The sequence below is a fragment of the Canis lupus genome, chromosome 8 (assembly GCF_048164855.1).
Source record: "Canis lupus baileyi chromosome 8, mCanLup2.hap1, whole genome shotgun sequence".
In the NCBI taxonomy this organism is placed as follows: domain Eukaryota; kingdom Metazoa; phylum Chordata; class Mammalia; order Carnivora; family Canidae; genus Canis; species Canis lupus.
The window spans coordinates 37,230,515-37,257,436 of NC_132845.1; the positions used below are offsets into that span (position 1 = coordinate 37,230,515).

General features: G+C 57.0%; 5 protein-coding genes across 6 annotated transcripts; all 5 read left to right on the forward strand.

The window, feature by feature from the left end:
* The first annotated feature begins 3,775 nt into the window (after positions 1-3,775).
* LOC140639175 (hemoglobin subunit zeta-like) lies at positions 3,776-4,753 on the forward strand. Its single transcript, XM_072837675.1, has 3 exons — positions 3,776-3,910; positions 4,110-4,469; positions 4,550-4,753. The coding sequence occupies exons 1-3, from the start codon at positions 3,776-3,778 to the stop codon at positions 4,676-4,678; spliced, it is 624 nt and encodes a 207-aa protein (XP_072693776.1). The 3' UTR covers positions 4,679-4,753.
* Positions 4,754-4,957: 204 nt separating this feature from the next.
* Positions 4,958-5,698, forward strand: HBM (hemoglobin subunit mu). The gene is made up of 3 exons (XM_072833963.1): positions 4,958-5,104; positions 5,222-5,426; positions 5,517-5,698. The coding sequence occupies exons 1-3, from the start codon at positions 5,013-5,015 to the stop codon at positions 5,643-5,645; spliced, it is 426 nt and encodes a 141-aa protein (XP_072690064.1). The 5' UTR covers positions 4,958-5,012; the 3' UTR covers positions 5,646-5,698.
* A 1,639-nt stretch (positions 5,699-7,337) lies between these two features.
* On the forward strand, positions 7,338-8,796 carry LOC140638191 (hemoglobin subunit alpha). Its single transcript, XM_072835047.1, has 3 exons — positions 7,338-7,586; positions 8,252-8,456; positions 8,564-8,796. The coding sequence occupies exons 1-3, from the start codon at positions 7,492-7,494 to the stop codon at positions 8,690-8,692; spliced, it is 429 nt and encodes a 142-aa protein (XP_072691148.1). The 5' UTR covers positions 7,338-7,491; the 3' UTR covers positions 8,693-8,796.
* Positions 8,797-11,374: 2,578 nt separating this feature from the next.
* Positions 11,375-12,521, forward strand: LOC140638190 (hemoglobin subunit alpha). The gene is made up of 3 exons (XM_072835046.1): positions 11,375-11,538; positions 11,982-12,186; positions 12,293-12,521. The coding sequence occupies exons 1-3, from the start codon at positions 11,444-11,446 to the stop codon at positions 12,419-12,421; spliced, it is 429 nt and encodes a 142-aa protein (XP_072691147.1). The 5' UTR covers positions 11,375-11,443; the 3' UTR covers positions 12,422-12,521.
* A 2,161-nt stretch (positions 12,522-14,682) lies between these two features.
* HBQ1 (hemoglobin subunit theta 1) lies at positions 14,683-25,766 on the forward strand. Of its 2 annotated transcripts, XM_072835044.1 has the most exons (4): positions 14,683-14,840; positions 15,633-15,837; positions 24,422-24,519; positions 24,856-25,766. In XM_072835044.1, exons 1-4 carry the CDS (start codon positions 14,740-14,742, stop codon positions 24,950-24,952), a joined length of 501 nt encoding a protein of 166 aa, XP_072691145.1. In that variant the 5' UTR covers positions 14,683-14,739; the 3' UTR covers positions 24,953-25,766. The 2 variants fall into 2 exon arrangements, with proteins under 2 accessions (XP_072691145.1, XP_072691146.1); XM_072835045.1 differs by lacking the exons at positions 24,422-24,519; positions 24,856-25,766 and adding an exon at positions 15,913-16,119.
* The last annotated feature ends 1,156 nt before the right edge of the window (positions 25,767-26,922 follow it).

Genomic DNA, 26,922 nt, shown 5'->3' on the forward strand with positions numbered 1-26,922 from the left:
TTCACACAGCGTTTGTGCCTCTGTCTGGAGCATCAGTAGTCACAGGAGAACACGGGCTTTGTGGCCACGCCCCGGGCGTCAGGGGCTGCTTTATTCTCTCACTTTGGGGCTTACCTACTATACTCACTCTGCATTGCACACTTCCTCTCCAGAGAGTGGGTGTTTCTGTGTGTCCCCGGTGTGTCCCCAGCTGCTGGAGCCGGCCTGGTGCCGGATAGGGGCTCAAATGTAATCCATGAAGGATTCATGGAGCTTCTGGGGGTTTCGGGAGTGTGCCGGAGATTATTCCTGCTACTGGCCCGACATTAGGGTCTGGGATTCTCAGTGCTGCAGAGAGACTCTGTCCTGAGGGGAGGTGCCCAGGTGGGACCCCCTTCCCAGGGAGGACTCTGACCCAGAAGGACCCCTGCCCAGGAGCATGGGGGTGGGGTGCGAGGTGTGTCCTAGAGCTGCCGGCCAGCAGCCCGGCCTTTGGCATCAGCATGGGAGAGGCCAGGAAGTGACCTGAGTGTGAGTCTCCGGAGGCCAGGGCCCTGCCTCCCAGGGGCTCTGTGACTATGCAAAACCTCTCCACTCTGGGCCTCAGTTGACCCCAGACCCCAGATGACCCCAGGGAACCTTCACGTTCCAAAAAACCAGTGCCTGTTTGTGGTGGTGGATCTGAAGACTTGAATATGTTGTCAGCCCCACGAAGGCAGGAACAGCCCGCTTCCCTACCATTGGGCGGGCAGTGACCGAGCACTCCTGGTGCTCCCACCTGGGGCCCAGCGTCTGGGCAGCCGGGCAGGCAGGGCCACCGGCTCCGGAAGGGCAGCCTTGGGATTGAGGACTTCTAATTCACTCAACAAGAACTTTTGGGGAGCTTGCTCTGGGAAGTCCTGACTCTTTGGGAGGCTTGGAATAGACCAGGAAACTATGCTGAAAGAAAAATTCTCTGCTTTTCTGAGTTCACATTCTAGTGGAAAACAAACAAAAACATTTATTTTCTGTGTGGAAAAAAAAAAAATAGAGCGGGTGGGAGATTGCACAGGCGGGGGTAGCGAGTTGCCATTTTAAATGCAGTGGTCACTGTGAGCCTATAAACCCAGTGGCACTTGAGTGAGTGACAATGTTGGGGAAGAGTCTTCCAGGCAGGAGGCCCCACGGAGGCTGAGGGGCACAGGGAGCGGGAGAGACCAGAAACCACGCCAGGAGCAGGAAGGTCCGGGAGGGCTGGGGTCTCTGACCTGGGCCTTGGGAAGAGATGGTGCTGCCACCACCATGGCCAGGGGACAGGCGGAAGGACGGAAGGACGGAAGAGCAGGCTTTGAGGGCCAGATCAGGCTTGATTCAAGATGCACAAGTGAGGAGGTGAAACGCTCCCTGGAGAGAGTGTGAGCTCGGAACGGTGTCTATGTGGGTGTCAGCCCGGGGCGGTCACAGAGGGAGGTGAAAGTCATGGGACTGAGGAACTACCTCAGCACAAGTTTAGGGGGTCAGGACCCAAGCCTATCAAGGAGGAGAGAGGAAGGATGGAAAATCTGGGGGGCAAAGGGTGCTCTTAGCTGTGCTAAGCACTCAGGCAAAGGCTGGGAGGTGAGCCTGGGATGGGCTCTGGCTCGGGGACAAAACAAGACCCCAGCTGTAGGAGGGGGGCATACTGTGCACGCCCTAGTCCCTCCTTCTCCCCAGCTCCTCCCACCAAAGCACCAAGCACCCTGGAGCTGAAGGTCGGGCTCATTTGCAGCCCCTGCCTCTGCTGGAGCCTCTGGGGATTCAAGGCTGGAAGGAGGGAGCTCAGGGTTGGAACCCCCAGAACAATTCCTATTCCACAGTGACTGCAGCTCCCTCCCCCCGTCCCCGCCGCCCCCCCCCCCCCCCCCCGCCGCGCCCGCCCCCCCCCCCCCCAGGCCAAGCTCATGCTGGGTCAGGAAGAGACCCTCCCTGGGAGGAGCTTCCAAGATGGGGGGGGGGGGCTTGGCAGTGTCCTGTGGGCCCTCTCCCCAGCTTGGGGCCTGGATGTCGTCCTCATGTGTGTGAAGACCTGGGCGTGGGAGTAGCTCCTGCTAAACCACAGGCCTGCTCCCAGGGACGGGAGCACCGAGCCAGCGAGGGCCCACAGGAGCCGCAGAGGGCTGCTTGCAGCTGACCCCGGGGCACTTGTGATGGGTGCACGCGGGCGCAACTGCACGACACAAAAATGCTTTTCGAGATAATTCAGCTAAATGAAGAGAACAGCACTAAAATGTTAGTGTGTGAGATATAAGGGATTTCTATGGACCCACCGTCTGCAGACTCCCTTGAGGGCTCTAAAGAACCATGCATTGCTTTTTTCTTTTTTTTTTTTTTTTAAGATTTTTATTTATTTATTCATGACAGACACAGAGAGAGAGAGCAGGCTCCACGCAGGGAACCCGACGCTGGACTCCGACTCCATCCCAGGTCTCCAGGATCACGCCCTGGGCCTAAGGCAGGCACTGAACCGCTGAGCCACCCAGGGATCCCCTATGCATTGTTTTTATGAGCAATGATGGTGGCTTTTAGGAAGCCTTTGAAGACAAAGTGCTAACTGGCCCCCTCCAGAGCTGAGGCCCCCTTGGAATGGGAACAATAAGTCACCCCATGTGAGCTCTCAGGCATAGTCTCCGTGATTACACACACACACACATACACACACACACTCTCTCTCACTCTTTCTCTCTTAAATAAACAAAATATTTTTAAAAGTAAAATAAAAACCTTAAATATATGCACAATGCAGGGACGCCTGGGTGACTCAGTGGCTGAGCATCTCCTTTCCGCCCAGGGCGTGATCCTGGAGTCCCGGGATTGAGTCCAGCGCTGGGCTCCCCGCGTGGAGCCTGCTTCTCCCTCTGCCTGTGTCTCTGCCTCTCTCTGTGTCTCTCATGAATAAATAAAATGTAACAAAAAAAGATTTATTTTTCTGATAGAGAGAGAGCACAATCAGGGGGAGGAGCAGAGAGAGAGGCAGAAGCAGGCTCTCCGCTAAACAGGGAGCCCTTAAAACTTCCTATCTTTCAAAAAAGGTGTGCTTACAAAGAAATGTTCATTACATTAAATTTTAAAAATCAAGCTATAATTTAACTTAAAATACATGACTAAAAATGGACCCTTTGCAAGAACACATAGTAACTAAAGGAACATGTTAAGCACCTTATGGGGATTAGGGAAAAGGGTGTAAGCTAGGAGGGTAAAGAGACAGAAATAAGGAGTAGAGGCTGTGGTGGGAACATGGCCGTTGGGACTGTAAGCTCGTGTCATCCAGGCTGTGTGTGAAGACTGTCATGCTCTGTGACAGCTGGTCTCAGTCTCCGTCTGTGACCCTGTGTTCACTCATCTGTAAAGTGCTTCCTAAGGTGGCCCCATAGAGCAGAAGCAGAGGGAGGAGGAGAGAATGCTTCTGTGAGAGCCTGACACACTCCAGGTCACCCTTCCATCACAAGGACAGTGAGCGTGGAGGCCAGTCACGGGGCCGGGCTGACATGGCGACTCTCCACCCGGGCCTGGGCCCCTATCTCCCAGGAACTTGGACTGACCTGTGGCCCAGCAGTGGGGAGGCCTGAGTGAGAGCCCCTCAGCCCAGCGTCCCACCAGGCCCTGACCAGCCGTCCTCACTGGGTCTGATAAGACACCCCACCCCCACGGCCCTCTCCCCTCTCCAGGCCAGTGGCCACAGCCTGGCCCCCACCCTGGCTCCTGGTATATAAAGGGATGCTGGGGGCTGAGCACCCCACAGGCCGGCCCTGAGCACACCCAGCTCCCACTCAGCTCCACCATGTCTCTGACCAAGGCCGAGAGGACCATCATCCTGTCCATGTGGGGCAAGATCTCCACCCAGGCGGATGCTATTGGCACCGAGGCCCTGGAGAGGTCAGTGCCTGATGGGCTGCGCTGGGGCCAGGAGGTGACAGTGAGGGTTAGTGAGGCCCGGGGTGGGGGGCACAGGGTCAGTGCGCAGGAAGGGGAGGTGCATGGGGAAGGGGTCTGGCACCCAGGTCTCCCCCACCTCCACGCAGTGAGTGAAGGAAGGAAGGAAGGAACTGCTGAGCCATGGGCCGCTGGGGTGGGCTTGTGCCACGCCCCGGGGTGGGGGCCCGGGGACCGGGGAGAGTCGGCCAGGCGGGCCTGCCCTTGTGCCACACCGGGGCGTGCGGGTCCACGGGGAGGTTCGCGTCCCTGTTTCTGTCCTAAAACATCCGTTACAACGTGTCGTGGGGGGAGGACGGGGCTTCCCACGCGTCAGTGGCGCCGCCGTGGCCCGCAGGCTCTTCGCCAGCTTCCCGCAGACCAAGACCTACTTCCCGCACTTCGAGCTGCGCGCGGGCTCGGCGCACCTGAGGGCGCACGGCGCCAAGGTGGTGGCCGCGCTGGGCGACGCGGTGCGCAGCCTCGACGACGTGGCGGGCGCCCTGTCCAGGCTGAGCGAGCTGCACGCCTACATCCTGCGCGTGGACCCGGTCAACTTCAAGGTGGGCGGGGGGGGGGTCCCCAGGGTCCCCAGGGTCCCCAGGCGCTTCCCGCGCTCACCCAGGCCCTCCCTCCGGCGCAGCTGCTGTCCCACTGTCTGCTGGTCACCCTGGCCTCGCACTTCCCCGCCGACCTCACGGCCGACGCCCACGCCGCGTGGGACAAGTTCCTGTCGCTCGTGTCCTGCGTCCTGACCGAGAAGTACCGCTGAGCGCCCCCGGCTGCGGCCCCGAGCGCCCTCCCCTGCGTCCCTCCCGCGTGTCCCCAATAAAAGGCTGAGGACGGAGCGGCTCCCGCGTTCTGCATGTTGGCGGGAAGCAGGGGAGGGACGGGGGCGCGGGGGCGAGAACCTTTGCTCCCCGAGTGTGCGGCCCCCCGCGCCCCCGCGCCCCGGCTCTGCCTGCGGTTCCGCACCCGCTGCGGCCTGCGCTGGGCCGCCCCCCACGGTGGGCCCCGCAGATAAGCGCGGGCGGCGCCTGGGCGCGGGGGGGCCGCTATAAGGAGGCGGGCGGGGCGGGAGGGCGCAGAGCAGCCCCGGCAGCGCCATGCTCAGCGCCCAGGAGCGCGCCCAGGTAGCGCAGGTCTGGGACCTGATCGCGGGCCACGAGGCGGCCTTTGGGGCGGAGCTGCTGCTCAGGTGGGCTGCGGCGGGGGCGCGGGCCGGGGTGCCTGGGGGCGCTGGGGGCGGGGGCCGGGGGGTACCCGGGGTGCCCGGGGTGGGGGGCGGCCGTCCTCACCGGCGCCCGGCGCGCAGGCTCTTCACCGTGTACCCCAGCACCAAGACCTACTTCCCGCACCTGGGCTCCTGCGCCGACAAGGCGCAGCTGCTGAGCCACGGGCGGCGCATGCTGGAGGCGGTGGGCGTGGCCGTGCAGCACCTGGACAACCTGCGCGCCGCGCTGAGGCCGCTGGCCGACCTGCACGCCCAGGTGCTGCGCGTGGACCCCTCCAACTTCCCGGTGAGCGCGCCGCGGCCTCGGGGGGGTGGGGGTGGGGGGGCAGCAGGGCCCGCGGAGGCAGCGCCCTCACCAGCACCTGTGCCCCCGCAGCTGCTGATCCAGTGTTTCCAGGTGGTGCTGGCCTCCCACCTGCAGGACGAGTTCACCGTGGAGATGCAGGCGGCGTGGGACAAGTTCCTGACGGGCGTGGCGGTGGTGCTGACGGAGAAGTACCGCTGAGCCCGCTCCCCCGCCCACATCCCCGCGTGTCAATAAACACGGGTCAAGCGGCACCGGCGCCTGTGTGCTCTGTGGGCTGCGGGCGGGCACCTCGGGGCACCTTAGGGCACCACCCCAACCCTCGCGCACCAGGGACAGGGGCCCGGGACTCTGAAATGGGGACAGTTCCTTGGTTATAGTCCCGGGTCTGGGCAGGGTGTGGATCCCCAAAGCCTTGGACAGAACCGTTGCCGAGGGGCGATGGGGCAATGAGGGGGGCACCGGGGGCGCTGACATGAGGGGGCCCTGGCCGGGTGCTCTCACACAGCGACACCGTTCACAAAGCACTTGTGTGCGTTCGCTCCCTCCTGGAACCTGCCTCCATCCTTCCCGCTGGGCGCTACCAGCTTGAATTCTCACGTCTTTTGCTGACAAATACCAGCACCGCCCACCCCCAATGGCCAAGTTCCTGGGCTCAGGTCAAACCGGTTGGGACTCCTCAAGGCCTTTGCTTCCCCCCATTCCCCTGACACTCAGTCCACAGCAAACTTTGCTCTAGCCAGGCTAGCCCCGTTCCTCTGAAGGTCCTGGGGTGGGGCACTGGGGTAGGAACTCCCACCGCCACCCTCTGGCAGACAGAGTAGGTTTCTAACCCTGTTCACACAGCCGCTGGCTGATACAGGACCTGTCCCCTAGCAATGTGAGCCTAATGCAGAGCCGTGGAAACAAACAAAAAACCTGACTCCTCACTGGGTCTTTGACATAATTTATAAGATCATAAAGCAGGGGAACGTCCGGGGGCTCCGCGGTTCAGCGTCTTCCTTCTACCCAGGACGTGATCCTGGAGACCCAGGATTGAGTCCCACATCAGGCTCCCTGCGTGGAGCCTGCTTCTCCCTCTGCCTGTGTCTCTGCCTCTCTCTCTGTGTCTCCTGAGAATAAATAAAATCTTAAAAAAAAAAAAAAAAAAGATGATAAAGCAGGATCAGTGCCTGGCAGATCCAGGGCCACCCAACCCCCACTCCAGCTCAAGGGGATCCTTTCAATTTCTACGATTCCCCCAACCAAGGCTTGGTCCCCTCAGTCCCATCCCACCGCAGTCCCCGGGGTCAGTCTCTCCCCTCTCCGCGGCATCAGGGCAGGAATCTTAGCCATCTACTAATCAGAACCTTCTCGGACAAGGGAGCGAGGCAGGGAGTGGGATTCAGGGAGTTCGCCAGACTGAACAATGAAGGTTCCCAGTTGACAATCTTGGTCAGTGCTGGGAGCACTGCGCTGACCTGGCTGTTGGTGCCCAATCCGAAGGATGCCACGAGATAGGTCCTGCCTGTGGCCCTGCCCAGCTACCCACCGCACTCCTCAGTCCACGCCTGCACCAGTCACCTGGCGCTGCCCAGGAGCGCCTGCCCAGCTTGGGGCAAAGAGGGCTTGAAGGACCACATAATCTCCCTCACCACCACTCTTTACATGGACAATCGACAGCTCTCCATCCTGGTGGATGTTTGGGGCGAAAGCAGCTTGTTCACATCAGAAAATATTGTGCTCCCCTCCCCAGTCGGCAAATACCCTAGTTTCAGAGCCAAAAGCAGGGGGTGGGGCGGTTCGGGACCCCGTGGTGGGCTCCCGGGAACCACAGGAGCCAGAAGGGAGGGTGCCACGGGGAGCTGAGCTCGGTCTGCTCAGGACACAGGACAGAGAGTGAGGGCGGCCTTGGGACCCCCCCACCTGCTCCAGGACCTCGGGGCACTGGGCCAGCCAATGAGCGTGGCCCCGATGGGTGTGCCCCCCCGCGGCCCTGGCATAAAGCCTCCGAGGCCTCCCGGCCCCGCACATTTCTGGTTCTCCTCAGACTCAGAAGGAACCCACCATGGTGCTGTCTCCCGCCGATAAGACCAACATCAAGTCCACTTGGGATAAGATTGGTGGCCACGCTGGCGACTACGGCGGAGAGGCGCTGGACAGGTGAGCACCCAGCTCTCCCCGGCGCTGGGGCTCGGCGGCCCCCCGCGGCCCCTGTCCCCACCCCCGCAGCCCCTGTCCTTCCCCAGCACCTGTCCCCCTCCTGTGGCCCCTGTCCCCACCCCCGCGGCCCCTGTCCGCCTCCCCCCGCCCCACCCTCTGCCCCGGTCCTTACTTCATGGCCCCTGTGCCCCTCCCACAGTCCTTGTCCCACCCCACCCCTGTCCCCCTCCTGCGCCCCTTGTCCACCCCCCGTGGCCCCTGTCCCCCCCCCAGTGGCCCCAGTCCACCTGCTGGGGCCCCTGTCCCCTTGCCCAGCGCCCCCCTCCGTGGCCCCTGTCCTCCCCCCGCAGCCCCTGTCCCTTCCCTGCGGCCCCTGTCCTTAACCCATGGCCCCCATCCCCCTCCTGTGGCCCCTGTTCCCCCACCCCCACCCCTGTCCCCCTCCTGCGGCCCTTGTCCCCCCCCCCCGCAGCCCCTGTCCCCCCCACCAGCGGCCCCAGTCCACCTCCTGGGGCCCCTGTCCCCTTGCCCAGCACCCCCTCCGAGGCCCCTGTCCACAGCCCCTGTCCTTACTCCCTGTCCCCCCACACCCCTGTCCCCCTCCTGCGGCCCTTGTCCTCCCCCCACGACCCCCCGCCGCGGCTCACTGGCCCTTCCTCCCACAGGACCTTCCAGTCCTTCCCCACCACCAAGACCTACTTCCCGCACTTCGACCTGAGCCCCGGCTCCGCCCAGGTCAAGGCCCACGGCAAGAAGGTGGCTGATGCGCTGACCACCGCCGTGGCCCACCTGGACGACCTGCCCGGTGCCCTGTCCGCCCTCAGCGACCTGCACGCCTACAAGCTGCGCGTGGACCCCGTCAACTTCAAGGTGAGCCGCGGGCCAGGCCAGGACACACCTGGGGGCGGCGCACGGAGACCCCCAGAGCTCCCTGTGGTGCAGCCCGCCCCCCCCCCTGACGGCCCCTCCCTCTGCAGCTCCTGAGCCACTGCCTGCTGGTGACCCTGGCCTGCCACCACCCCACCGAATTCACCCCTGCCGTCCACGCCTCCCTGGACAAGTTCTTCGCCGCCGTGAGCACCGTGCTGACCTCCAAGTACCGTTAAGCTGCAGCCATGGCGGCGGGAGCCCCTGCCCTGGGCCCCTGGGTGGCCTCCTGCAACCGTGCCCTACACTTCCTGATGTTTGAATAAAGTCTGAGTGGGCTGCAGCCTCTCAAGGCCTCCGTTGTCTTTGTCTGCGAGCAGTGCGGGTGGTCTCCTCCCCGCAGGGGACCTCTGCCGGCCTTAGTGGCTCTTGGAACTAAAGCTGAGGCTTCCTGGAATGAGCGGAGTCATGCTCCATTCCCAGAAGGTGCCAGGCTTCCAGGGTTCCTCTCTGGAGTGACAAGCAGGGGAGGCTAAGACTGCCACCCTTTTTCTTTTCTTTTTTTTTTTTTTTTTTAAGATTTATCTATTTATTTATTTATTAGAGAGAGAGAGAGGGTGGGGAGGAAGAGGGACAGGGACAAGCCCACTGAGCACTGAGCTCCAAGCTGTGGTGGGGCTCCATCTCATGACCCTGAGGCTACGATCCGAGCAGAAACCAAGAGTAGGATGCCTGACTGACTGGGCTAACCCAGGGGCCTCATTAATTGTCATTTCTGTATTTGTTAACTTCCTGTTAATAACCTTTGTCAACTGTTCCCGTAAGTCTTTGTTTTTCCCTCTTATATATATGTGGGAGCTCTTCGCATAGTAGGAATCTAAGCCATTGGCTGAGATATGTTCCCCAAGTCTCATCTAAAAAGGACCCAGTAGGGGATCCCTGGGTGGCTCAGCGGTTTCAAGCCTGCCTTTGGCCCAGGACGCAATCCTGGAGTCCCATGTCAGACTCCCGGCATGGAGCCTGCTTCTCTCTCTGTCTCTCTCTCTCTCTCTCTATCATAAATAAATAAATAAAAAATCCTTTAAAAAAATAAAAATAAAAAAATAAAAAAAATAAAAAGGACCCAGTGGCAGGAGGACTGGAACCAGATGCAGAAGGGGGGTTGTCCCAGGCCTGGGGGCAGGTCTTTGAGCCCTCTAAGCCCGCAGTGTCCTATCCTTTTCGGGAGGCCAGGATTGGGCCTTCGGCTGTAACAGAATCAGGAAAAGAGTGGAGGGTGGGAAGGGAGAGTGGAAGCAGCCGGGGGGAGGCCCAGCATGTACAAAATAAGAACAGACTCAAGGGGCAGAGCAGGAGAGAATTGCTGAGGCTTGTCTGGAGCTTCTTTCTCCTGCGTACCAGGCAGTTTGACAGATACTTCTTCCTGGACACACGGGGAGATCCCGAGGGAGGGTGCCCACCCAGCCCCTCCCCAGAGCTCAGTCTTCTTCCCAGGAGAGGACGTGTCAACAGCTTCTCACTCCCTGTTCTGTTCTCACTCCCTGTTCTGTCGTGTCCTCAGTACCCTCCTGCCACCAACTAGCCCAGGGGACTTGGTACCAGTAAGGGAATGGTACCAGCTGGGGGTCCTGCCCTTCCCCCACACTGCAGCGTCTGCCCAGCACCTGGTCGTTGTCCACAGCTCCCCACCCCCACTCTTCAGTGGACCCCACTCTTCAGCCATAGAGGCCTTTTATCCCCCTCCCCACCCTCAAGTCAGCTTTCCTGTCCACCCTATTTTGTCTAATGCACACTCATTCCCCAGCCTCACTCCCCTAGGGAAGCCACCCATGACCTTCAGACTAACCCTGATGCCCTCCAATGCCTCACCCACTCCCTCCACATTTCCTGAGTCTTTTTTTTTTATTTTTCTTTTCATTTTTTAAAGATTGTATTTTTTTTTAAGATTTTTATTTATTTATTCACGAGAGACACAGAGAGAGAGAGGCAGAGATACAGGCAGAGCGAGAAGCAGGCTCCATGCAGGAAGCCTGATGTGGGACTTGATCCTGAGTCTCCAGGATCATGCCCTGGGCTGCAGGCGGCGCTAAACCGCTGAGCCACCAGGGCTGCCAACGTTTCCTGAGTCTTTTAACAAGGCTTTCCACTCTCTGTGCCCTTGCGTGGCGATCGGATGACCGTTCCCAACTGAAAGCTCAGGTCCTGTCCAGAAAGTCGCTTTATTTATCAACTTAACCACTACTGGCCCAGTGAGTCAAGTGTCAAGCACGATTTGAAGAACTGGGTGTGTCATTGTGAGCACAGCGGTGGGGACAGTGGCTCACACAAGGTCCCTAACAGGAGAACGCTGCCTCTGAGTCTCGCAGACCCACCACCCTGGACAGAGGACCTGGAGCCTGGATCCCGCCTGCCCCAGCCCTGCCCCCTGGGCCGCTGGGGGTTTATCCGCAGGGCGACAGCTCAATGAGAATTCGTGGGGAGGAGGGGTTAGGAGGAGCGTGTCTGAGGGGAGCAGGAGGGGCTCCAGGTGCCAATTCCGGAGTTGGCGGGAGGGAGGCCTGTGTGCACCTCTCTCCGCCCCAGACCAGGCAGGCCTTTTGTCCGCCCTCAACCGCTCAGTCTTTCACGGACTCCGCTCGAGTTAACCCAGACGGGCTGCGAGCGCCAAGCCTACAACAGGGCAGGTGTCCCTTAGGATCCTCAGGAGCACGCAGCGGGGGGCTAGGGGCGCTCGGGCACCCTCGGGGTGTCCCTGAGCCCCCCTGCACCGACCCCCACCAGCCGGGGCCCTGGCGGTGCTAGCGGGGCTGGAGAAGTGGGCAGGAGAGAACCTCCAGTCAGTTGGCCCCAGCGAGCCCCCCACACCCACCCCCGCCAGCCAATAAGCGTGGCCCCGACGGGCGTGCCCACCCGCGCCCCGGGCATAAAGCCTCCACGGCCTCCCCGCCCCGTGCATTTCTGGTTCTCCTCAGACTCAGAAAGAACCCACCATGGTGCTGTCTCCCGCCGACAAGACCAACATCAAGTCCACTTGGGATAAGATTGGTGGCCACGCTGGCGACTACGGCGGAGAGGCGCTGGACAGGTGAGCACCCAGCTCTCGCCGGCACTGGGGCTCGGCCGCCCCCCGTGCCCCGTGTCCGCCTCCCTGGGCCCCTGTCCTCCCCCCAGACCCCTGTTATTCCCCCACGGCCTCTTGTCCTACCCCCGCAGCCCTTGTCCTCCCCCCGTGGCCCCTGTACTTCCCCTATGGCCCCTGTCCTTCCCCCGGGGCCCCTGTCCCCACTCCCACAGCCCCTGTCCCCCCTCCTGCGGCCCTTGTCCTCCCCCCGTGGCCCCTGTCCTCCCCCCGCGGCCCCTGTCCTCCTCCCGTGGCCCCTGTACTTCCCCTACGGCCCCTGTCCTTCCCCCGGGGCCCGTCCACCCCCCACCCTGCCCCTGTCCCTCTCCTGCGGCCCTTTTCCTCCCCCTGGGGCCCCTGTCCCCCCCCCCACCCCCGCCGCAGCTCACCGGCCCTTCCTCCCGCAGGACCTTCCAGTCCTTCCCCACCACCAAGACCTACTTCCCGCACTTCGACCTGAGCCCCGGCTCCGCCCAGGTCAAGGCCCACGGCAAGAAGGTGGCTGATGCGCTGACCACTGCCGTGGCCCACCTGGACGACCTGCCCGGTGCCCTGTCCGCCCTCAGCGACCTGCACGCCTACAAGCTGCGCGTGGACCCCGTCAACTTCAAGGTGAGCCGCGGGCCAGGCCAGGACACACCTGGGGGGGGGGGCACAGAGACCCCCAGGGCTCCCTGCGGTGCAGCCCGCCCCCCCCTGACGGCCCCTCCCTCTGCAGCTCCTGAGCCACTGCCTGCTGGTGACCCTGGCCTGCCACCACCCCACCGAATTCACCCCTGCTGTCCACGCCTCCCTGGACAAGTTCTTCACCGCTGTGAGCACCGTGCTGACCTCCAAGTACCGTTAAGCTGCAGCCGCGGAGGCGGGAGCCCCTGCCCTGGGCCGCCTCCTGCGCCCCATGGTGCCCTGCACTTCCTGATGTTTGAATAAAGTCTGAGTGGGCTGCAGCCTCTCAAGGCCTCCGTTGTCTTTGCGAGCTGTGCGGGTAGTCTCCTCCCCGCAGGAGGGGGGGGTTGGGGGGTGGAAAGCATAGGGCAGCTGAGGGGAGTGTGGCTGGCCTCCCCTGGGGACTGCCACTGCCTGGGAATCGCAGGCCTGCTCCCTGGCCACACCCAGGAGTCCTCAGCTCCCTTTATTTGATGTCCTGCATTTCACTTAAGAGCTTTGCAGATTCAGTTGGGATTTGCTCAAATGATGAACTGGTTTCCATCTTTATTTTTTTTTCTAAATATTTATTTATTCATTCAGAGAGAGCAAGAGAGAGGCAGAGACACGGGCAGAGGGAGAAGCAGGCTCCATGCAGGAAGCCCGATGTGGGACTCCCGCTGCGCCACCGGGGCTGCCCTGGTTTCCATCTTTACATTTGAAGACACACACTTGGTCTGAGAGTTGATGCGCCTCCAGCCTGGACCTCTGAGCTCTCCTGCTTTTGGGTGGTGGGAAGAGATGAGAGGCCAGGCTCCCGGGAGTGGCACCAAATGCCCCCACCCATCAAACTTCCCAAATACCACACAATCTAGATGAAATCAGGGTAAGCAGTGCAATCGTAGATGCCAGACCTTTCCCGGCAACACCTCTTTCACTTGGTGTCACTTCCAGGACACTCGCTCTAAACATGATGACATCCTGGGGCACCATGGATCTGGAGGCCTGGTTTTTGAGGGTAGCTCAGCATTTACTGCATAGCCTAGAGACCTGGTCCACCAACACCCCCTCTCCCGCCCCACCACACACACACACTGCAACAGAGAAGAGCCAAGTCCTGGGAGCCAGCGCTCCCAAATGCTTCCTCCCCTCAGAGTAAGCCCCTAGCGCCTTAGGTGTCTGGTCCTGAAAGGCATCCTTGGAAAATGACGTGGCAGGTCTCTGTGATACCTTTAGCACAGCTGGTGACACAGCATGAGCTCTCAGTAAGAGGTGGCCTTCCTTTACTTATTGTTGGGAAAAATGAGGACCTGGGCTACAGGTGGGAACAACCCAGATCTCTGGCAGGGGATGAATGGATAAAGAAAATGTAGTCTATCCATACAGTGGAATATTATTCAGCCATTAAGAGCTCTGAAGCCCTGACAGAGGCCACAGTGTCAAGGAACTGGAAAGTGTGCTAAATGAAAGAAGCCAGACACAAAAATGTATGGTTCCTCTTATAGGAAATATCCAAAATAAGCAAATCCATAGAGACAGCTGACTTGTGGGCCTGGAGGAGAGGGGTTACAGAGTGACTGTTAATGGGGACAAAGTTTCCACTTGGGATGGTGGTAGTGGTGGCTGCACAGATGTGAACGTGGTTAAAGACACTGGATTCTACAACTTCAAAATGGCCAACATGCTGGGGGTGGGCGCCTGGGTGGCTCAGTTGGTTAAGACTCAGAATTGATTTCAGCTCTGTCATGATCTCAAGGTTGTGAGATCCTGCCCAGCATCTGGCTCCACACCCAGCTTAAGATTCTCTCTCCCATTCCAAAAATAAATAAAAAGTAAAATAAGGGCAGCCCAGGTGGCTCAGTCGTTTAGTGCCTGCCTTCAGCCTGGGGTGTGACCCTGGGGTCCTGGGATCGAGTCCCACATCGGGCTCCCTGCATGGAGCCTGCTTCTCCCTCTGCCTGTGTCTCTGCCTCTCTCTGTGTCTCTCATGAATAAATAAATAAAATCTTAAAAAAAATAAAGTGAGTCACCTAATGGACTAAACCATTAGATGCCCCCCACCAAGTTTGTGTAGAGTGGTGCCTGGCAAGGAGTGAGCGCCCCATAGGTATTGGCATTGCTATGGAGATATGTGCAAGGCACTTAATAAATGCTGGCTATCCTGAAAGGAACATGTGCCATGAGCCAGGGGCTTGACATCTTATCTGCTTAATTCTCACAACAACTTTAGGAAGACGACATCTTTATGTTCATTTTACACAATAAATGTGAAAATAGAGTGTTCTAAAAGCCTCTGGAGGAAGGGAGGGAGAATAAGCTGACGTTCAATGTCAAAGTCCCTGCTACACTCCAGGGTCCCCTAATTCTAAGGCTGATAATACATTCTTCGTTTCCATATAGTAAACAGTGCAGAGTGGGCTTGGTCCCCGCCCCCCGGGCCCCTGAGCGCCTGGCTCCGCAGCAGACGCGGCGTGGCGCCCCCTGGAGGTCGCGGGGACCCGGGCGCGGAGCAGGGGCGCGATGGCGATGGCGCTGTCCGGCGCGGACAGGGCGGCGGTGCGCGCCCTGTGGAGGAAGCTGGGCGGCAACGTCGGGATCTACGCGACCGAGGCCCTGGAGAGGTGCCTCCCGCCCCGCGGCCCCTGTCGTCGCCCCCCGCGGCCCTCGTCCTCCCCCCGCAGCCCCCCCCGCGGCCCTTGTCCCCCCCGTGGCCCTCGTCCTCCCCCCCGCAGCCCCCCCCCGCGGCCCCTGTCGTCCCCCCCCCCGCGGCCCTCGTCCTTCCCCCCGCGGCCCTCGTCCTCCCCCTGCAGCCCCCTCCCCCACGCGGCCCCTGTCGTCCCCCCCGCGCGGCCCTCGTCCTCCGCCCGCGGCCCTCGTCCTCCCCCCCACGGCCCTCGTCCTCCCCCCGCGGCCCTCGTTCTCCCCCTGCAGCCCCCTCCCCCCCGCGGCCCCTGTCGTCCCCCCCCCCCGCGGCCCTCGTCCTCCCCCCGCAGCCCCCTCCCCCCCGCGGCCCCTGTCGTCCCCCCGCGGCCCTCGTCCTCCCCCCGCAGCCCCCTCCGCCCCCCCGCGCGGCCCCTGTCGTCCGCCCCCCGCGGCCCTCGTCCCCCCCCCCCGCAGCCCTCGTCCTCCCCCCCGCAGCCCCCTCCCCCCCCGCGGCCCCTGTCGTCCCCCCCGCGGCCCTCGTCCCCCCCCCGCGGCCCTCGTCCTCCCCCCGCGGCCCTCGTTCTCCCCCCGCAGCCCCCTCCCCCCCCCGCGGCCCTCGTCCCCCCCGCAGCCCTCGTCCTCCCCCCCGCGGCCCTCGTCCCCCCCCGCGGCCCTCGTCCTCCCCCGCGGCCCTCGTCCTCCCCCCGCGGCCCTCGTCCCCCCCCCGCAGCCCCCTCCCCCCCGCGACTCACCTGCCCTTCCTCCCGCAGGACCTTCTGCTCCTTCCCCGCCACCAAGACCTACTTCCCGCACTTCGACCTGAGCCCCGGCTCCGCCCAGGTCAAGGCCCACGGCCAGAAGGTGGCCGACGCGCTGACCACCGCCGTGGCCCACCTGGACGACCTGCCCGGCGCCCTGTCCGCCCTCGGCGCCCTGCACGCCCACAGGCTGCGCGTGGACCCCGCGCACTTCCAGGTGAGCCCGCGGGACCCGCCGCGGCCGCGCGGGGGGCGGGGGGGGGGCGCGCGCGACGGCTGCCTGTGCCCTCAGCTCCTGAGCCACTGCCTGCTGGTGACCCTCGCCCGCCACTACCCCGGAGACCTCGCGCCCGCCATGCACGCGTCGCTGCACAAGTTTCTGAGCCACGTGACCTCGGCGCTGGCCTCCCGCTACGGCTGAACTGGGGGGTGCGGGACCCCCAGCCCCCCCTCCCCCCGCGAGCTCGGACTCGGAGTAAAGTCCACGCAGGAAAGCCTCCGCCGGCGCGCGCTTGTTCTCTCTGGGGCGGGCGCGGGGGGTCTCGGAGCCGCAGAGCCGCGCCGCACCGTCGTCTGACCCTGGGGGGGGGGGGGGCGGGGGGGTTCGGGAAGCTGAGGGATGGGCGCCCCCTGCTGGCGCGGTCGGGGTCCTGCGCAGGCCCCGACCCTGGAGGGTCCGGGGGTGCGACTGTCCCCATCCAGGCCCGGGGGTTGGGGGGCTCCTGCCGCAGACAAGCGGGGGGCCGCGGAGACCCGCCTACATCCCACACTTCCAAGGAGCTTGGATTTTCTTAGATTTTCCCTCACAAAAGCAATCCTAGTCATTGCAGACACTTCAGAAAATGGCCCAGTTAGGGAACGTTCCTCCGCACGCCAGCGTGTCGGGCACAACCATGACTAGGGCAACTCGCACCTGACACGTGGCAAAACTGTGTGTGAAGAAACGGACAGGATGCGAGGTCGGACTCAAGGGTGCGCATGTGACACACACGGTAGCAACCCCACCCCGACCTGCATGGAGCTAACATTGATGCACAGCCTTCCAGGTCCTTCCAGGAACAGAGACACTTTTCTGAAACTGTGTCCTCAGAGTGACACTGGAAAAAATGGGCACATTGCACTATATAAAGAGAAACAAACCTCAGTATGAGGAGGGAAAAAGCGCACATCAAAAGCAGCACAGTGGGCCCTGGGGGCTCAGCGGTTGAGCGTCTGCCTCCAACTCAGAGCATGACCCAGGGTCCCAGGATCGAGTCCCACACAGAGCTCCCTGCATGGAACCTGCTTCTCCCAGAGAGAGGGGGGGGGTGGGGCAGAGGGAGAAGCAGGCTCCACACAGGGAGCCTGACGCAGGACTCTATCCCAGGTCTCCAGGATCACGCCCTAGGCTGAAGGTGGCGCTAAACCGCTGGGCCACCCGGGCTGCCCTGTCCCACCTTTTTTGAAAGACAGTCAACCCAAAAGAAACATAATCCAAAGATAGCTAGGCACCTCACAGTGTACCAACGGCTGACAGGCATTTGCAGTGATCCTCAACAACATGCATGTTAAAATGCTCCTTAACAAGACACTTGGCATGAAAAAGTATTAAAAAGGCAAACCTAATACACTTCTGGTGGAGGTGTAACTTGGAATAGCCTTTTGAGAAGGTAGTTCAGTTGTATCCCGTTGTGAGCTGGTGAATGATGCCTGGCACTCTGGAAGGTGGGGAAGGGGGCTGATTTGTAGCAGTTTCCAATTTCCATGCTGTCATCATGGTTGATCTCAAGTCCTAATTTTCACGGAAAATTAGGAAAAGATGCATAGTATCTGCCAGTGTGTTCTATATCCACTGCCCAGATACAAAATAGAGGTGAACACAGATAATAAAAACATGAATAATAGTAAGTTGTAACTTAATTAAAAGTAATGAGTTTTCAGTATTACTTTTTTTTAACATGAACTATTTATTTGTGAATTGATATAGTTTAATAGTGGAGCTTTCAGAATTCCTGAAAAGTTAGCATGAGCAATACGGCCAGTCTCCACACACCAATGGCTATATCCTTTAAATCCAAAAAATGCACCCCAGGCATGCTTTGGTTGTGGAGCGGCCATTGGCGGTCTCACCTCCAAATAGGCTCCGTGGCCCAGTGTCCCTGTCCCCTGCCACCTGTGATCACACGTTGAGGCCCTCAGGAGGTCACTGCCAAGATTTCCACCAGCCCACAAGTGACAGCATGGCAGCCATCTCCTCCAGCAGCTGGCTGGTGGCCACCCATGACCATGACCAGTGCCACCTGGGTTCCTCTTCCAGTAACGGCTCCTGCACAAGTGGAGCATCCTGGGGAAGCCATTCCTCACCACTGGAGTCTCCCCACGGCCAACCTGAGTCACTGGTGGGCAAGCTTCTTTTTTGGGAAGTCCACTCTCCCGGTCATGGCTACAGAGTCCTCAGAACACTCGGAATTTCCCCAGGTCTCCAGTGGCACAGTCACCTGTGACCTGGTTCTGGAAGCCTTGAGGAAGCAGCCTGGATAGCCAGCCTGGGAAAGCCAACACCAGCCAATCTTGGATGGCCACCACCAGGCTTCAGAAGGTGCTAGGCTCATCAGAGATGCCCCCCAGCTGCCCTCGCCATAGACCAGGCAAACGACAGCAAGCAGAAGCAGTTGTTTATATCAAAAATAGTAAAACACCAAAAAGGAAGTTGAGAGAACCAAATAAAAATTCAACCAAAGTTGAACTAACCAAATAAAAATCTTAAAATTAAAAAATAATAATTATCTGGATTCCCCCAAGCACCTGGTAGAGCAAATAAATCCTCCCTAAAGGCACTTCATTATAGGCCGCAGAGGGCAAAGAGCAGCACACTCACCAAGCACACAAGGAATGAGAAACCATGTCTGAGAGCCAGCAGACACGTGAGTCAGCACAACAGACCCACGAAGGTCAGGCGTTGAAGATGTCAGATTCAATTACAGGTGTGCCTACTATGTTAAAAAAAAAATTAAAGGCAAGATTTTAAATACCTGCAGGAAATCATAAAATATAAAAAGTGACATAGCACGTATGAAAAGCTTGAATTTTCATATGAATTGCATTAAACCTATATACATATGAAGAAAAGCCATAGTCATAAAAATAAAAATCCATGGGTAAGTTCAACAGACAAAACACAGTCATAGAGAGAAGTAGGCAATTTAAAATAGATTAGAATTGGGCAACCTGGGTGGCTCAGCGGTTTAGCGCCGCCTTCGGCCGGGGCGTGATCCTGGGGACCTGGGATCGAGTCCCGCATCAGGCTCCGTGCATGGACCCTGCTTCTCCCTCTGCCTGTGTCTCTGCCTTTCTCTCTCTGTGTCTCTCATGAACAAATAAAATCTTTAAAAAATAAATAAAATAAATTAGAATAAATTCTCCAGACGACAGCCCCAGCCCACCCTGAGCAGGAGTTCCTCCTGAAATTCTGTACCCTGGTTCCTCACCGTCTCCTGACTCTAGTGAAGGTTATACTTCAAGCAGAAGGAAAGGGAGCCTGGGGACAAGCAAGAGATGTAAGGAGGGATGAACAACAAAGTGGTAAATGCAAACATTGATTACATATAAAATAGTGTCTATGGGGTTAGAAAGAAAAAAACCTTGATAGACATGAAACTAATAACTAATAATAACTGAGTCATGATGACTTAATGGCAGTCGAGTGCTCTTTTTTAAGATTTATTTATTTATTTATGATAGACATAGAGAGACAGAGAGAGAGGCAGAGACATAGGAGGAGGGAGAAGCAGACTCCATGCGGGGAACCCGACGTGGGACTCGATCCCGGGACTCCAGGACCGCGCCCCAGGCCAAAGGCAGGTGCTAAACCGCTGAGCCACCAGGGATCCGCCTCGAGTGCTCTTAAGTCTTTGTATTACCCGGGAGGCAATCTAAAGTTATTAGTTTTAGATTTTGGTAGGCGTATTAGTTTCTTACCGCTGGCGTAACAGAAACTTAGTGACTTAACACCAACTTATTCTCTAATAGTTTGGGAGGGCAGCAGTCCAAAGTCAGTTTTCACTATGCTGGAATCAACATGTTGTCTGGACTGTGCTCCTCCCTCAGGAGGCTCTGGGGGGAAATCTATTTCCTTGCTCTTCCAGGTCCTAGAATTGCATTCCTTGGTTCTTGGCCTCGTCCTCCATGTGTAAAGCTAGTAGCATCTTGCCGCCTTCTGCAGGCCAGTCTCCCCCTGCCTCTCTCCAGTAAGGACCTGTGTGATTGCATTAGGCCCATCAGGACAACCCCAGCTCAAAAATCTTAATCATTTTCAAAACCCTTTTGCCATACGAGATCACACTCACAGGCTCTAGGGATTTGGACCTGGACCTCTCTGGGGGCGATCATTCAGCCTACCACCACCACATATTAAGTATACTTGCTGTAACCTTATGGGCAACCGTAGTATACAGTGTATGACTTCCAAAGTAATCGAGAAGAAAAAGTAGGACGTTATTTTAAAACAATCCCTTTGGGATCCCTGGGTGGCGCAGCAGTTTAGCGCCTGCCTTTGGCCCAGGGCGTGATCCTGGAGACCCGGGATCGAATCCCACGTCGGGCTCCCGGTGCATGGAGCCTGCTTCTCCCTCTGCCTGTGTCTCTGCCTCTCTCTCTCTCTCTCACTGTGTGCCTATCATAAATAAAAAATAAAAAAAATTTTAAAAAAAATAAAAAAAATAAAAAAATAAAACAATCCCTTCAAAAAAGAAGCAAAAGTGGAAACAGAATGAGTGTGACAAATAGAAAGCCCAAGATAAAATGCTACCGGCAAAACTAAAATGTTAACTATATTGATTATGTGACTTATTTGATCCAAATAAAGGATAAAGATCAGACACGTAGGCTAAGACAAAATGCATAGACTCAAAGTGTCACTAATAAAAAAATACCCCAGGGATGCCTGGAGGCCTCAGCAGTTGAGCGTCTGCCTTTGGCTCAGGTCATGATCTTGGGATCCGGGATCGAGTCCTGCATCAGGTTCCCGGCAGGGAGCCTGCCTCTCTCTCATGAATAAATAAATACAATCTTAAAAAAATAAATAAAAATAAATTAAAAATACCCCAGAGCCCCCACCTCCTGGAGATTGCTTCAGAGTGGCATCTCATACATTCATTGCCACTATCTAGTTCCAAAACTTTCCATCACCCCAGAAGGAAGCCCTATGCCCATTTCCAGTCTCTCCCATTCCTCCCCCAGAACCTCTGAACGATCACTAATCGATGTTCTGTCTGCATGGATTGATCGATCCTAGATATTTCGTATAAATGCAACTGTATGATATGCGGTCTTTTGGGTCTGGCTTCTTTTCCACTTAGCATAATGTTTTCAAGCCTCATCCGTGCTGTAGTGTGCATCAGGATCAGTCCTTTTATGGCTGAAAACTGTTCCATCATACGAAGGGACCACATTTTGGCTTTTGTGTATAATGCTGCAAAAAACACGGGGTGCATGGATCTCTTCAAATCAGTGTTCTCAGGATCCCTGGGTGGCGCAGCGGTCTGGCACCTGCCTTTGGCCCAGGGCGTGATCCTGGAGACCTAGGATCGAATCCCACATCGGGCTCCCGGTGCATGGAGCCTGCTTCTCCCTCCGCCTGTGTCTCTGCCTCTCTCTCTCTCGATCTCTGTGTGTGACTATCATGAATAAAAAAAAAAAAAATCAAATCAGTGTTTTCACTTTCTCTGGGCAAATATACAGTAGTGGAATCATGGGATCATGTGGTATATTTAACTTTCTGAGGAACCTCCACAGTGTTTTCCACTTTTTTTTTTTTCTTTTTTAAGATTTTTTATTTATTTTTTCATGAGAGACACAGAGAGGAGAGAGAGGCAGAGACACAGAGGGGGAAGCAGGCTCCATGCAGGGATCCCGACACGGTACTTGATCCTGGTCTCCAGGATCATGCTCTGGGCTGCAGGCGGCACTAAACCGCTGAGCCACCTCGGTTGCCCATCCACTTTGTTTTCTGTTTATCTATTCAGCCATTGATGCATATTTGGGTTGTTTCCACCTTCTGGCTATTTTAATTTTTTAAATATTTCATTCATTCATTCATTCATCATTCATTCATTCGAGGCAGAGACAGAGGCAGAGGCAGAAGCAGGCTCCCTCTGGGGAGCCCGATGCGGGACTCCACCCGGGACCCCAGGAGCACGCCTTGAGCTGAAGGCAGACGGTCAACCGCTGAGCCACACGAGCGTCCCTCTGGCTATCATAATAATGTGGCTATACCAGTGTGTGTACAAGTACTGAAGTCCCTGCTTGCAATTCTCTTGGGTATATACCTAGGAGTGCAGCTGCTGGGTTAGACATTCCTGTTTAATTTTTTTGAGGAACCGCCAGGCAGCTTTCCCCAGCATCTGCCGTTTCCAAATCCCACTAGCAGTATGAGGGATCCAAGTTCTCCACACCCTCATCAGCATATTTTTTTTTCTTCCCCTCTCTCTTCTTTCTAGAATTATGGCCACACTAGTGGATGCTATGCCTTGCTTTTAACCCACAGAATTCTGTTAGGGGATGGCATGTCACCTCCATGATTAATAATGCCTCTCTTGCAGGGCACCTGGGTGGCTCAGTCAGTTAGGTGTCTGGTTCAGACAGATTTTGGCTCAGATCATTATCTCAGTATTGTGACAGGCCAGAGTTGGGATCCATGTTTGTCACGGAGTCTGCTTTAGAGTCTCTCCTTCTCTCCCTCTGCCCATCTGCGTATGCACACACTTGCTGTCAAATAAGTAAAATCTTAAAATAATGTCTCTCTTGCTTGGAGACCCTCCCCCTTTCAAAGGTACCATGTTGTGGCTGCCCACAGAGTGGGCCTCTTATTGACATCCAATAAATAGTTAAATACTGCCAACAACCGTGTGAGCGTTGAAAGACCCTTCTCCAGAATAGCCCCAGATGAGACTCCTTGATTGCAACCTCAGGGAGGGTAACAAGGCTGAGCTATGGCTTGACTCCTGGTTCTCAGAAACCACCAGGAGATAATGAATATGCCATAAGCTCTGGGAAGACAAGCGGGGCTGTGAAGGGAAGACAGGGGTTTCCAAGGAGCTGACATTTTTCCACTTCCTGACCCAAGTGCGCACACAGGGCTTGCTTATTCTCTGAACTCTTGTGTGCTCTCTTCTGTAGGGACAAAGGCTGGGCCCAGCCAGGAGCTGACTGGTCTTGAGTCCCAGGCATGCTGGACCTTGGGAGAGGTCCAAAGAAGGTTCTGGCAGCCTCAGGAAAAGGCCTAGGAACATATAAATCTGTACGTATTATATATTATTACATTAATTATACAGTATCACATACTATATTGCATTTTCTTAGAATATTCCACATAGAATACATGTACTGTATATTACATATACAGTGTTATATGTATATTTTATATATATTTGTCTTATTTTTTCAGGTTTTATTTACTTATTCTTGAGAGACACATAGAGAGAGGCAGAGACACAGGCTGAGGGAGAAGCAGGCTCCCTGCAGATAGCCCGATGTGGGACTCGATCCCAGGACTGAGCCAAAGGCAGACACTCAACCACTTAGCCCCCAGGCGTCCCTATATTTGTATTTCTTATATGCATTTATTATATAAATACTGTACCACATATTACATAATTATACAGTATCTCACATATGGTGGCACCACACTGTAGTTCAGCGCTATGTATACCACATGGTACTATATTACATATCGTTACATGTACAGTATGCTTAAGTGTCTAAGCCTCTACCTGCGTCGTGATCTCAGGGTCGTGAAATCAAGCCCCATGTCCGGCTCCAAACCCAGGAGTCTGCTTGAGATTCTCTTCCTCTGCCCCTCCCACTTGTGCTCTCAAATAAATAATAAATCCCTAAAAAAAAAAAAAAAAAAAAAAACCGCAGGGGTGCCAGGGTGGCTCTGTCAGTGATGCATCTGCCTTCAGCTTGGATCATGGTCCCAGGATCCTGAGATGGAGAAGCCTGCTCGGCGGGCAGCCTGCTTCTCTGGCTCCCTCTGCCCCTCCCCCAGCTTGTGCCGTCTCTCAAATATATAACATCTTTAGAAAAAATACTGCGGGTTATATATTATTGCGTAATTACATATATGGTATTATAGAATACTGCACGTTCTATTACATAACCACATGCACAGCATCATATAATGGCGTGCTAGGTGTTGCACAGTATGCACAAGGCACTGTATCACATATGCAACACCGTACCTGTCACATTAGCACACATATAATAACAGCACAGTGTATATTTGAAAGCTGCTCAGAATACAGCTTAGAAGTTCTCATCCCAGGAAACATTTTTTGATGACATGGTAAGACGACTTCCGGTGCTGTTATTTTGCAACATACACACGTGCTCAATCATTACACCGCGCACCTGAAGCTAACACACCACCTTTGGCCATTATATCTCCATAAAAAGAAAGCACATGGGTCTGGTGAAGGGGGCCCTGCCACTACTCCTCCCCTAGATGGGAGGATGGGTGACAGGGGTGTCTCTTGCACAACCTCCCTGGGGGGCCGTCCCAGCCCACAAGGCTCAGCAGGATGAGACCCAGCAAGGAAAACAGAAGGCAGAACGAGGAGCCAGAAAGCACTGGAGAACTTCTGTTGCTCAGGAAATCCCCCCAGGGGACCTCCAGGGACCCCTCAGCCTTCCCCGTGACCCCCATGTCACTCGGGGGACTGGGCACCCTGGGCTGGCACTCCTGCAGGGATGCTCAGTCCTTCTGCATGGGCTGGGCTAAGGACCATGGACACATGGCAGACCTTGTGCCCATCCCTAAGCAGCCACCAGCTGTCACCTGTGATGAAGCATGCAGGGCGATGCGGCACCACAGACTCAGGCGCCAGAAGATGCCGGGATTCAATGCCTGTGGGGATGTGAGGTAAGTAGCGGAGGGGCTATCTGGGGCTGGCATAGGGACTGTGCAGTGGACACAAAAGGAACTAACTGTGCCCACACTGAGGACAGGACACCTCAATCCCCCTTCGTCCCCCTCCCTTAGCCCCAGGCACTGCCTGTGGCGTGTTCTCTGATGGCGAGAGCCGGGGGCCCGTGCTTTAGGGACACCGAGGGCAGCTCACTTCACATCCCAGAGAAAAGCCATCTAGGATTTGAAGCTGGTGCCCCAACTCCCGCCACCCCCACCCCTACAGACCCCCATTCCAGCTCTTGGTGTCCTTCAGACCCGCCCCAACTCCCGCCACCCCCACCCCTACAGCCCCCCATTCCAGCATCCGCAGCCCAGGAGACACACACCTGTGCTACTGACACGGGCTCCTGTGCAGGTGAACCCTGCAAACGCTGCTCAGCACTGAAGCCGTCACGGGCCCCTCACCGCGTGCTTCCACTTACCTAGTGTCCAGAACAGGCAAATCGACAGAGCAAGGTTAGTGGTTGTTTACAGGGCTGGTCAGGGGGAGGGACTGGTAATGGGTAACGAGGTTTCCTTTTGGGGGCGATGAAATGTTCTAAAACTACACAGTGGTTAACTAGAAAGCGGAACATTGTACATTAAAAACCACTAAACTGTACACTTTAATGCCGTTAACGTGTTGAATTTTATAACTCAATTAAAAAACTCTACCTACAAAATAATGGAAGTACATTCTTGGGCCCCTCCCCAGAAAATCGGGATGGGGAGGTGGGGCAGTAACCTGTTTTAGTCCTCCAAGTTTTTCTGACGCCTGATCAAACTCAAGAGCCACTCAACTGTCCCAGTATTGCCTGAGCAGGACCATATGATGGGCCCGATCCCCAAGTAGCCACCATCCCATTCCTGGGGAGGGGGGGTGCATGTCCCCTTCCAAGGCACTATGGTGCACATCCCCTCTCCCACTTGCTCTAAACACAGCTGGGCACCACCTCGCACGGGAAGCTCCCAGTGAGGATACTGTGGACCCCAGGGTGGGTGCTCCCCAAGGCTGGTGCCCTGCTGATCTTACAGTCTCCCACGCAGGCTGCAGGGCCGATGGTCACTCCAAGCCTCCCTTCACCAGACTGTGGTTCTGGGCCTGGCGAGAGATCCGTCTGGAGGGCGGACCCCAAGTCCCCCCTGCCATGCTGCAAGGCCCCATCCTCGACCCCTATGCAGTTAGAAGATGCCACAGCCCACACCAGGTGGCCACTGTGTCCCCTCCACTGGACAGAAGCACGGAGTGTGTGGGGGTGAATTCTCAGGAACAGTGGCAGGAGGGGCTGAGGGCCCCATACAGCTCTGGGTGGACCTCAAGAGCTTGGACCCCTGGAGGATCCGCACCTGTCAGTCTGGCCCACCCCAACCTCCTCAGGGATCACAACTGCGTCCTGACCGACATCTCTGCTTCTCTCTATAAACAAATGTTTCCCATGTTTTTGTATTCCTTGAGAGGAGTCAGGGTGGGATGATGACCTCTAGCCCGACCCCTTATGATTTATGGTGACTTCCTCTAGGTACATCCTAGAGGGGTACCTAGAAGTACATCCCCACATCCCTGTCTGCGAGCACGCCTCTGCTGGAACCCAACTAGGGTGAGCTGGGGGGGTCCTGGGAGTGCTGTACATGGCCTCCGTCAATCTGACCTCTTCTGGGCCCACCCAGAGCACAGGACCATATGTCCACTGCACTCCTACACACAGGGGCCTGGGGTGCACCAGGGACAAGTGGGTGCCTCTAGTAACAAGGTTGGAAGAGCCAAAAACATCTGCTCCTGGACAGAGTGGGGAACACTCAGGTGACGGGGAGTAGCTGCAGCTTCCAGGCACCCTCCAGCGGTCTGTCTCAGCCTCATCTTTGTGGCTCAGACTTCATTACTACTCCTAAGTCCAGGGATGTCTTCATTCTACCTTTTCAAAACCATTCCTTCATGAATGGTGGTGACAGCTGCATAACCTGTGAACATACTTAATAATGGTTGAAATAACTTTTAGATGTTTTACTAATATTTTTTTAAGCCCAACCCTCCAGATGAGGGATGGAGGCAAGAGGTCCTTCTGTCGTCCTGGCTCCTAGCCACACACCTCATGCTGCCTGACCTGGGTGTCCTCTGCATGCCACAGGCAGAGTCCATCGCTCACAACCCCAGGCCTCATTCCCTTTGCCCCTTCCCTCCTAGGACCGCCCTTAACCCACTCGTGGCTTTGCACCAACCTGTGTCTAGGTAAAGGACATGCCTCTACCCACCTAGCTTGAGGTCTATACCACCTCTTGCTTTCTGGCAGCCCCCCTTCCCACTGCAAGCAACATATATACCAGCAAGGCCCCTTCTTCCTGATTCAGCCTGGGCCTCAGACAAGGGCAGTGCAAGGA

What these genes read in the sequence shown, in the direction of transcription:
- LOC140639175 (XM_072837675.1), top strand. Translation starts at nt 3,776, where the DNA reads ATGTCTCTGACCAAGGCCGAGAGGACCATCATCCTGTCCATGTGGGGC. An exon ending in GCTGGGGCCAGGAGGTGACA is followed by an intron (nt 3,911 to 4,109) that starts GTGAGGGTTAGT and finishes GGGACCGGGGAG; the next exon opens with AGTCGGCCAGGCGGGCCTGC. An exon ending in TGGACCCGGTCAACTTCAAG is followed by an intron (nt 4,470 to 4,549) that starts GTGGGCGGGGGG and finishes CCTCCGGCGCAG; the next exon opens with CTGCTGTCCCACTGTCTGCT.
- HBM (XM_072833963.1), top strand. Translation starts at nt 5,013, where the DNA reads ATGCTCAGCGCCCAGGAGCGCGCCCAGGTAGCGCAGGTCTGGGACCTG. An exon ending in GGGGCGGAGCTGCTGCTCAG is followed by an intron (nt 5,105 to 5,221) that starts GTGGGCTGCGGC and finishes CCCGGCGCGCAG; the next exon opens with GCTCTTCACCGTGTACCCCA. An exon ending in TGGACCCCTCCAACTTCCCG is followed by an intron (nt 5,427 to 5,516) that starts GTGAGCGCGCCG and finishes GTGCCCCCGCAG; the next exon opens with CTGCTGATCCAGTGTTTCCA.
- LOC140638191 (XM_072835047.1), top strand. Translation starts at nt 7,492, where the DNA reads ATGGTGCTGTCTCCCGCCGATAAGACCAACATCAAGTCCACTTGGGAT. An exon ending in GGCGGAGAGGCGCTGGACAG is followed by an intron (nt 7,587 to 8,251) that starts GTGAGCACCCAG and finishes TTCCTCCCACAG; the next exon opens with GACCTTCCAGTCCTTCCCCA. An exon ending in TGGACCCCGTCAACTTCAAG is followed by an intron (nt 8,457 to 8,563) that starts GTGAGCCGCGGG and finishes CTCCCTCTGCAG; the next exon opens with CTCCTGAGCCACTGCCTGCT.
- LOC140638190 (XM_072835046.1), top strand. Translation starts at nt 11,444, where the DNA reads ATGGTGCTGTCTCCCGCCGACAAGACCAACATCAAGTCCACTTGGGAT. An exon ending in GGCGGAGAGGCGCTGGACAG is followed by an intron (nt 11,539 to 11,981) that starts GTGAGCACCCAG and finishes TTCCTCCCGCAG; the next exon opens with GACCTTCCAGTCCTTCCCCA. An exon ending in TGGACCCCGTCAACTTCAAG is followed by an intron (nt 12,187 to 12,292) that starts GTGAGCCGCGGG and finishes CTCCCTCTGCAG; the next exon opens with CTCCTGAGCCACTGCCTGCT.
- HBQ1 (XM_072835044.1), top strand. Translation starts at nt 14,740, where the DNA reads ATGGCGATGGCGCTGTCCGGCGCGGACAGGGCGGCGGTGCGCGCCCTG. An exon ending in TGGACCCCGCGCACTTCCAG is followed by an intron (nt 15,838 to 24,421) that starts GTGAGCCCGCGG and finishes ATCCCTAAGCAG; the next exon opens with CCACCAGCTGTCACCTGTGA. An exon ending in AATGCCTGTGGGGATGTGAG is followed by an intron (nt 24,520 to 24,855) that starts GTAAGTAGCGGA and finishes CCACCCCTACAG; the next exon opens with CCCCCCATTCCAGCATCCGC.